Source organism: Dermochelys coriacea, chromosome 1 (genome assembly GCF_009764565.3).
Source record: "Dermochelys coriacea isolate rDerCor1 chromosome 1, rDerCor1.pri.v4, whole genome shotgun sequence".
In the NCBI taxonomy this organism is placed as follows: domain Eukaryota; kingdom Metazoa; phylum Chordata; order Testudines; family Dermochelyidae; genus Dermochelys; species Dermochelys coriacea.
In genome coordinates this window covers 97,572,960-97,583,438 of record NC_050068.2, presented here as the reverse complement: position 1 = coordinate 97,583,438, position 10,479 = coordinate 97,572,960, and the positions used below count along the sequence as shown (strand labels likewise).

The 10,479-nt window shown below is 43.2% G+C and overlaps 1 protein-coding gene across 1 annotated transcript in view; it reads right to left on the bottom strand.

The window, feature by feature from the left end:
* Positions 1–276: 276 nt before the first annotated feature.
* HS6ST3 (heparan sulfate 6-O-sulfotransferase 3) overlaps positions 277–10,479 on the bottom strand; it is a 536,885-nt gene continuing 526,682 nt past the window's right edge. Inside the window, exon 2 of the mRNA XM_038386996.2 lies at positions 277–4,330. Within this exon, the coding sequence (XP_038242924.1) occupies positions 3,622–4,330 (709 nt within the window). The 3' untranslated portion in view covers positions 277–3,621. The remainder of the gene's footprint in view (positions 4,331–10,479) is intronic.

Here is a 10,479-nt window from a genome sequence, read left to right as displayed (position 1 = left end):
ATGTGACTGTGAATTTTTCTAAAGCCACTAGTGTAACTGCGAAGGCTTTGGCCCTTACCTTCTATGAGCTTTAGAGACTGGAAGCTGTCAGTCCTTTGCCCAATAAGCCCACTTGCTCCTCTGCAAATGCCAGTATGTGTTGAGTAGACTCACGGTCAAAAATGAACTTTAACTCAAACTCAAATATACACCTTCAAGATGTCAGAAATTCCATTAACATAAATGCCACAGCACATAAGCAGCTCTTCAGAGGCCTGACTTCCCCTCTGGGAGATGACGGACTACTGGGTTAGGCACAGTATTGATGTGTTACCAAACAGTTAAATTTTAACTCTTCCCGCCCCTCCCCACTACTTTGTTTTCATTTTGTACATTAGACGTTGTTTTGTGTCAAACAGAAGGAGGGCCGCTGCTGTCCCCAGGCAGTGGCAGCAGGCACCTGGCACCTAAAGTGACTGCTACCTGCAGCCTTATCAGTCTCCCAGCGTCTCTCTCCCATTCCATACAAAGATAATATTTTCAAAAATGAAAAACCAAGCCATTGTGGCCCTGCAGGACAGGGGTGTGCAGGGAAGAGTTTTGTTGTGTGTTAAGGAGGACTCAGGGACGTGAGAAAAAGAAGGACCTCCCATTTTCAGAATGAAAAATGAGGTATGCTTTACAGAAAAGGGCAAATTGGGAGACAAGTGTGATTATGTCTCTATGACCCCCTTATTGCTCTCTTGTAGTACCAACCTCTGCCTCTCCAAGCAACCTCTACTCTCCCTTCCACACTAGAGTCACCCCTTTTGCCACCAATTCACCAGCACCCACATACAACAATCAATATAATTCCTCCCTGCATTCAGCTGGGCCAAACCAACTGTGGGGGCAGTGGGCTCCCTGGACCATCCCAGGAGCCACTGGGCATCATTTACCCTCTCTTCTCCCCCAGTTGGCAGCTTTGGGGAATTTCTCTGTCGGTTACAGCCCACAGGCTGGTGACTGGCGCCTGTTCTTCCCTTCCCCTGGCAAGAGGGGAAGGTCTGGCTGGAACAAAGACCAGCCTCTCAGGCAGCCCCTAGAGACTCAGCTCTAAGGGCTCAGTCTCTCAGAGTCTATTGCCTCTTCACGGGATTTACCTTCTACCCGTCTTCCTGGGGCACGTTGCTTTACCTTCAGTCAGGGCGGCTCGAGGAGCAGTGCATCTCACAGCTGGCTGGACTCCCTCTATTGCCAGCAGTCGCTGGGCAAGCAACCTTCTTCCTGTTCACCACCTCATTCTGTGGTAAATTCCCCTCTTTTAAGTCCCACCCCCCACAGGCTGAGCTAGTCTTGAACGTGTGTCTTGTTTGCCTGCAACAGCCCCAGAGGAGCTTGTTAGTCTCCTTCATGTTTAATACATTCTAGTACTCACTGAACAACCAATGATGCCATGAGATTTGCCTTTTTCCTATCGTTATATGATAACTACAAATAACACTGTTTGTCAAAAAAGTAGCATGCCTTAAAAATATGAGAAAATTAGGAAATGTAGTGAATAATTTTCAAAAACAGAGTGTATCATATTTTTGGGTAAATTTTCCTTTGCTGACCCCAAAACTCAAATGTGCGAGCACAAATATTTGTGCACCCAAATCAGGCAATTTAACATCTAATTAGCGAATCAGGCTGGGCAAAAGTCATTCATACATGTAAACTAAATGTTGGGGCACATAGGTTTAGCAGGTATGTGGAGGCCAATTTAAAAATGTGGCTTTTAATAAATTAGATTTATGCTAGAAGGGGAAAAATATGTTTTTGATAATAGGGATCTAAAAAGTATAATACCCTCTTTTTACAAATCAGAAAAAGAAATCTGAAGTGGATGCAGTTTAATCACAATAACCTAAAGCTTGGAGAAAGAACCCATCATTGGGACTCCTTTTCTAGTCAAAGTAGAAAAACAGATAAAGAGCTGCATGGTCTGGAATGGATAGAGTTGAAGAATATCTTCACATTCAGCCTTGGCATAAATATATTTGCAACATGATGCACAAAAGATCAGTCCACTAATATTAGTAATGAATTTTAGTGTTTGTCCACACACACATACTGTGTATCCTTTAAGTCAGAGGTCCCCAAAGTGTGGGGCATGCCACCCTAAAGCAGCATAGAGGAATTTTCAGGGGGTCATGGTGGGGCCTAGGCCAGCCCCCACAGGGGCAGGGAGAGAGTGCCACCCAGCCACTCTTTGCCCTTAGCTCTGCTCTGGTCCTGCCAAAAGCCGCATCCCCATTTTCTGGCCCAGCGCCTGCCCCTGCCCCGCCCTCGGCTGCTGGCCATGGCTCTGTTCCCAGCGCGGGGCCAAGGCTGTGTGAGGGTGGGGTTGGAGCTGCACCTGGCTGCGGGCCCGGCTGCTGGCCTCTACCGCAGCGGCTCCACTCCTGCCCCTGCCCCCAGCCTTGGCCCCTGGCCACGGCTCCATCCCCAGCCCTGCTCCTGGCCCTAGACCTCCCCCAGCTGCGGCCCCAGCCTCGACCCCTTTACTCCTGTCTGCATCCCTATCCCCTCCCAGCCGTAGCCTCGGCTCTGGGATGGGGGTGCAGATGGGGTAAGGGGGGGCATGACCCTCAAAAGTTTGCGGACCACTGCTTTAAGTGCACAATTCTATGGATCCCGGCCACTATTGTGTCTGGTAATAAAATCATGTTAGTTCTGTTCTCATAATTTAAATTACCTTTATGAACAGAGCCCTTATAACAGATTTGAAAAGTGTACTAATACTTAAGCTTTTTCCACTCTTTTTCTTGCCTTTCTTAATTCCACGCCCTTTGTGGATTTCACCTTTCACAAAAGTCAAAGCTGACATTGTTACCTCCACCCAGATAGGGTGAACAGGCCTGTATGAGCTTCCCCAGAATGGGGAAGTTCTACAGAATGGATTTTATTTCTCAGAAGTAGTACTTATGACATTCATTTGCCAGGCTCTCTCAGAATGGTGATACACAGCCAAATCTGCTAGGGATTAGGTTAAAACCATATAACCCATTTCACTTATAAATCACCCATGACTACAGGCTTTCAGAAATGAAAAATATAGTTTCAGCCCCATGTGTCATCTAGTCTTAAATGTAATTTAATCACATTTAGTGTTTTCTTTTTCTTACTTAAAACACTGCATGTAACCATCTGAAGGGCAACATGGTTTTTCTAGGTTGCACTCAATACATAACACAGCTATACAGGACAGTATGAAATACACCAGCGTCAGAAGCTCAGTGGTTCTCTGATTTTTGATTCATGTCATCACAAGTTTCAGCTGTTCAAACTGTATAGAGTATATCTGTTAATGGAAAAAGAAAAAAAAGAGCTATCTTTTCCAGCCACTCTCATCGCTTAGGCCTTTGAAAGAAGTCAGTATTGGATAAGAATCTATTCCACTGCCAGTTAATAACACTGATATTGAGAAACACAAAAATATATATATTCTCCTAGCTGATGGAAACTAAGAAAAACTAACACAAAGAAGGGCAGCTATCAGACTCAGTCTCATTTACCAAGGCAACATTCATTCCTTATGTAATCTCTGAGTAACCAAGTTCAAGAAATTATCAGTGTTTTCAATTCTCTTTTCTTTTATTTGTCTAAGAATGAAAAGTGTCACCATCGCTCCACCTGACTGTTATAATCTTCAGTAACAGCTATTTCTGCTGCTGCTTCTTCCTTCTGCCACTGGTGAGCTCTTTGCTCCCGGAGTAGCCTCCGCTCCTCCCGCCGTTTTTGCCGGTTCTTCTGGTGCTCCTCTTGCTTGGAGTACTGAAAGCGTTGCAGAAAGAGGTCTTTAGCATATTCATAGAGCTGCATGTCCAGGAAGTTCAACACCTCTATGCGTTTCCGGGCACCTTCATCAATATCCACATTAGAGGCCCGGGTAATATTGAACTGGGTGAATGGGGAAATGAACTTAAGGTTGAATGTTCTCTCAAAGAGATACTGTGTTTTCCTCTGAAACTCTGTGAGTCCAAAAAAGGCCATGTTTTTCAGGTTGTTCTTGGCGCTTTGGAGAAGGATCATATTTCTCTCACTTTCATTCATAAAAGTCAAGTTGTAACATCCAACCAGGCTCAGGTCTGCCAGCATGCGAACCTGGCGGTTGTTAGCCAGGTTGTAACCACAATCCATGAACTCCTGCAAGCTGACTCCAGACCAATCATCCCCCAGATAACAGGTAGGCAACTCATCTGGTGTTGGACTTCTTCCATCACACATGTGGAGGGAAGTTTTCCACGTTGCACCTCTCTGGACATGTTTCCATTCACTCAAATACCGTGACACTGGATCCCTCAGCATTGTGATATAATAGAAGTTCCTGCAACAAATTTTTAAAACACAGTTTTAGGATTCAGCAGCTTTTACTCTTATTAATCAGCAATTTTTATTTTTCTCTGATGAAATGCTACTAACCAATGCCTCCCTCTTAGAGCAGGTCAACACTTAAAACACTAGATCGGTGCAGCTGCATCACTTAAGTGAAAATGCTCCTACACTGATGGGAGAGCTTTTCCCATCAGCATAGTTAATCCACCTGGCATGAGGCAGTAGCTATGTTGCTGGGAGAAGCTCTCCAGCTGACATAGCACTGTCTACACTGGGGGGTAGATTGGTATAAATGTGTCACTCAGAGGTGTGGATTTTTTACACCCCTAAGCCACATGGTTATACCTCTATAAATCTGTACTGTAGACCTTGCCTTAACTTTTTCAAATGGATCAATGCTCTTGTAAAACTTAAGCCTATAGAACATTCCTAGCAACTATGACATGTGGATAATAAAATTTACCACACCACAAGATAGATAGTCACTTTCAAGAAGGTGGACTTAGGACACATTTTTATCCCTAACCCATTTATCCATGCGTTCTTCATCATGGTGATTTTTGAGGCACTTACGAGTTCTGAAAGAAGAAATAAGTAACATTAACTACCTCCCAGTGACAAACACAGCAGCACAAAGTGAAAATCTTAATGCATGGCGAATATTGTGAACAAACTTGAAGGCAGTTTGTTTTTTGTGATTAATTCTTTTCATGAATTTTCATCCATTTGTGATTAAGGAGATATGCTAGAAAACAAGCTGCAAACAGAAGAGGGATTTTTTTTTATTTCGAGGAGAAGGAGATTCTAACCAATTGTGCAGTTTTCCTCAATTTATAGAGACCGTGACAAATCCAATTGTATTTAATACACTCTTTTTATATGCTGATATTTAGCAATATCAGAATCAATGGGAGAAGATACTCACAACGGTTCAAAGATAAAACAGAGACAGAGTGAAACAGTTGTTGTGTCCTTTGAGGATTTACTGTGGTCAGGATTACAGACCAAAAAGATGTGAATTCTCTCACTACTCTTCTATATACTGAGAAAATATTAATCCTGTCACCTGTCTTCTGGACTGAGACAATATGACTCTCTACAGCACATAGTTAGAATATATGAGAAGCCTGGACAATACCAACTGGATGCTGCAACTACTGTAAATAATGCAATGTGAAAGATTTTGGCATGATCTGCCAACTTGAAAATGGGTCATTAAATGGTTACATTGAGGCCAATGACAGGACTAAAATCCATTCACATGACTTAATTTGAGTTGAGAGATGGATTAAAATGAGTTATGATCATGGATACTAAAATCACTCACTGCTGATGAGTGTAAAGGTTAACATGTTCAACTGTTATCTGTCAGGAATACAAAAGAGATACTAAAATCTACCTGACATCAAACAGAACAAGAAACTGCAGACCTCAGTTTGTCAATTTATCTTTTAGTTCTCTGCCTTTCAACAGCTTTGAGCATAAACAAATTATATTTCAGCTTCTGGGCTTGGGATCAGCATTTTTGCAACTGCTACGGTATCACTAAGCAAACATACTGGCTGCAACACTAACAAAAACAGCTGTGCTCAAAGTGGCTGAAACACACAATGCTGAGACACTCAAAGGCAGCTGGAATGTCTGGCTAACCTCACAGGGGCTTATACATGGCTTCTTCCTCATAGTGTTGCCGTCCCTCTCTGGGATAGTATTGGATGTTAATGTATATGTTAAAATATTGCTATTAATGGGAACTTATGCCTTTAATAATATTTTGGCCTTTCCTCACCAACCTATGGCATTTTAATTCCAGTGTGCCTCAGGGCAATGACAACTAGTAAAAGTAAATGTTCCAAGGCATAAATCATTTCCATCTCATTACTGGCTGTGCAGATGTATTTGCTGTTCTATAATGGAATATGAGCTGAAAAGCAGAATCTGAAACAAATACAGTGAAATCAATGAGGAAATGCCTTAGTATGATTTAAGCAAATTTCCTTGTGACTAGCCAAGAAACTTTCTTCCTTTACTATATTTACTGTATGATTATCGAGTTGTTCAGTAATCTGTCAAAACTAAGGCCTTGTCTACACTACAGGGGAAATTCGATCTAAGCTACGCAATTGAGTTATGTGAATAGCGTAACTCAAATTGACATAGCTTAGATCTACTTACCGTGGGGTCCACACTATGCGATGTTGATGGGAGATGCAGTGGCGTATAGGAGTCGACAGGAGAATGATCGGTGGTCAATTTAGTAGGTCTTCACTAAACCCGCTAAATCGACCGCCGATGCAGCGACTGCCACTTGTTGATCGCCCGTTAAGTGTAGATAAGCCCAAAGATACTCCTTCTCTCAGTCTGTCTTTTATGAATATAGTTTGTGGGAGTATGTTTACATTGTACTCAGGAGATGTGATTGCAGCATTCGATAAAAGCTAGTTTGAATAGCAACAGCAATGAGGCTGTGGCAGCACAGGTGGGCTAGCTCTCTTCATCCAGGAGCCTGGGTACATAATTGAAGGGCCACCGCCCATGATGCCACGGCTTCACTACAATTGTTACTTTAGTTAGCCTTGATTTAGCAATCTCAAAGCTAGTTCAGGAATGGCTACAAAGGCCGAAATTGCTCCTCCTAATTGCAGTGTACACGTGCCCTCTGCAAGAAGACAGACTGTCAGTCCTGCACAGCTAAATCCTCTGTTTATCCACAAAAACATACAAAAAAGGCTCAACAGCCAGACAAGCTGTCCCACTCTGCCATACTGTTGTGCCTTGGACATGTAATGGAGCAACCATTGCTACAGGTGAGACAGTAGTTTGGTCTCCACCTATGGGAATCCTTTGGATCTACAGAAATGACCATCAAGGATGCCACATCATGTCAGAAGCTTAGGCCATGTCTACATTACAAGCTTACAGTTGCATGACTATACCAATACAGCTGTGCCGCTGTAAGATTGCTCATGTAACTATGTTATGCTGACAGGAGAGAGCTCTCCTATCAACATAATAAAACCAACTCAACAAGCGGCAGTAGCTATGTTGGCTGGAGAGCATCTCCCACCAATATAGCGCTGTGGACACGAGTGCTTATGCTGACAAAACTTATGTTGCTCAGGGGTGTGGTTTTTTCACACCCTTGAGTAACAAAAGTTTTGCCAACATAAATGCTAGTCTAGACATGGCGTAAGTTAAATACCCACATTTTAGGATGCTTATTTGAACTATGAACCTTTATCTTCCATCACTGGAGTTTGTATGTATTTTGCTATATTGATGGTCAGGTCTGATGCTTGTGTGTGTTTTTAGAGTACTCTATCATTGCGATGACACACAATGTTACCACAGTGCAGTTTATGAGTGGGAGAACGCAAGACGTAATGGGTATTTGGTCTGGTAGGCACTAGATCTTTAACAGCCTGAAAAGTGTTTTGTTTTTCATGCTCTCTTGTCTTCTTACACATGCATCTCCCATGTAGAGGACAGGATACTTAGGAGTTCTATTCAAGGAGTCACCTCAGAATTCTTCTATCTTGGCAGAAGCGAGGGGCTTAGATATCCTGAGACCTGCGTAGATTTCCAGATGATTGTATCTGAACCTCAAGAATTGAATTGAAATCTATATGTATATTGATCTTTTAACCCACACTCTGTCTCTTTTATTTTTTTTAATAAATTTTAGCTTAGTTAATAAAAATTGACTATAAGCGTGTATTTTGGATAAGATCTAAGTTATAATTGGACCTGGGTGTGTGGCTGATCCTTTGGGATTGGAAGAACCTTTTCTTTTATATGATGAGATAAGATTTTCAGTAATCATCATCATATCTGACATGTGTGTCTGGATGGAGGCTTGAGGCTGGGTACTTTAAGGGAACTGCATTGTTTGGACTTCTGAGTAACAGTGAGGGGTACTAAAGAAGCTGTTTTGTGCTGTCTTGGTATATCTAAGTATTGGAATATCCACCAGCTTTTGGGGTTTGTCTGCCCTGTTCTGTTTGCAGTTCACCCTAATTGAGTGACCTCAGCTGGCTCCCACGGGCAGCATCATCGCAGGAGGTCACATGCCTCTCCCCCCAGATTTTTGCCAGGGTTTGCTATCCCCGCTCGGTCACATGGTGCTGTTGGACCCCTTCCCTGCACAGCACCTGCTGGAGCTGGCAAGCTTGGAGCTGTGGCCATAGAGAGAGGCAAAGGCAAACAGCTGGGGCTGCAGGGAGAGCTCCTACTTTTGCTGCTGCCCCTCCCTGGAGAGCTAAAGCAGTGGCCCCTCCCTGCAGTTCCCAGCTGTTTGTCGCTGCCTCTCAAAGCAGAGCTAAAACTGGGGAGCTGGAGGGAGGCGATGCTGAGGCTAAGAGGGGAGGTGTGCCTGGTGGAGTGTGACTCAAGCTTTGGGGGGGCAAACTTTTAAATTGTGTCCCCCCACTTTCAGCAGGCACCAGTCATCTCTGGCAGAAGCTCCTAGCCTCACCACCTCACTGCACAGCAGAAGCCATGAGCCCCGGCCCCCTGTCTGGTAGGCAGAGAATGGGGAGGTGGAGGGGTTCCACGAGCCACACTTTAATGGTAAAAGAGCTACATGCAGCTCACAAGCCCGATTTGGCCATCCTGATATAGTATCTGGTTTTGCAGTATAGCTTGTTAACATTGGGACTGGCTGCTGGCCTAATTCCTAAAAAAAGGCACAAGAAGTGCAGAAAAAAAGTTAAACCCGGGGCCCCATTTCAGTCCCTTTCTTCACCTCTTAAAGAAAATCTAAGAATTTAGGTTATTTTGAGCCCAGACATGCTTTTGTCTCTGCTTAGTGACAACAGGATCTCCTCACTTCAAGCTTCTCCATTGTAATCTGGCTACAGTCAAAAATGTTACCCACTGCTGTAGATACACAGCATAGAATTATTTTCTGTCACCTTGTTTGAATCACTGCTTTCACTATAGCCTTCTCATTCTTTATTTCAGTGGACTACCACCTGAAGTGAACCAAACCTCTAAAGCAGAGAGTCGCAGCATTCAGAGCCAAACAATAAGAATGTGCTTTGATACACTGATGAAAAGGTATTTTATTCAAGCCTTCAAAATGCATGTAAAGAAATTAAGAAGGATGTGTTAAGTATGTGGGAATTTGGGAACTCCGATTCTTAAGCGTCTGATGCCTACATAAAAATATTAGAGAGACAAGGTGGGTGAGGTGATATCTGTTATTGGACCAACTTCCATTGGTGAGAGAGACAAGTTTTCAAGTCACACAGAGCTCTTCCTCAGGTCTGGGAAAGGTACTCCCAGCATCACTGCAAAATGCAAGGTGGAACAGATTGTTTAGCATAAGTAGTTAGCACATATTGTCCTATTGCAGTAATAGGACAAAAAGAGGGGGTTAGTTATAAGATTGTTGTAATAAGCCATAAATCCAGTGTCTCTGTTTATTCTATGGTATTTAGTGTCTCTCTGAAGAACTCTATGTGGCTTGACAGCTTGTCTCTCTTATCAACAGAATTTGGTCCAATAAAAGATATTAGCTCACCCACCCACCATGTCTCTCTAATATAATGGGACCGACACGGCTACAGCTACACTGCATAACACAAGAATAATAATTAGTAATAGCTGCATAGTATCCATCTGCCAGTCTAACCTGCAGTCTAACTTGTAACAGCTAACATTGTCGTGATAAAATGGAAACATGCATGAATCACTTCAGCTCACTTTCAGAACAATCATCAATCCAATGCCAACCTGCCATTCATTGCAATTTATTTTCTGCAAGAAACTCACACCTTTTCCAGGATAGATACTCAGTCAAATCCCTTCCTAGAATATTATGGTGTGAAATGTTCCTAGAATAACTCATGAAAGTCAATGGGTTACCACAGGGATAGCTTTGGGCCACTGCAATTATTTGGCCCTATGATATACACATAAATGGCCAGACTATGTAACCTATACACAGGCCTGAATAAGTAATCATGTGGACCTATGCTGCCCAGAGGGAGCCCTGGGAGGGATTGTGCCTCAGGAGACATTGCAGGCATGGGGTGTGGAAGTGTGTATGCTGGATCAACCTTCAAAACCAGCACGGTCCAGTCCCAGGTGTATCAAAGATGAATGCTACAAATTCTCATGTCTCCAACTGTATGAGAA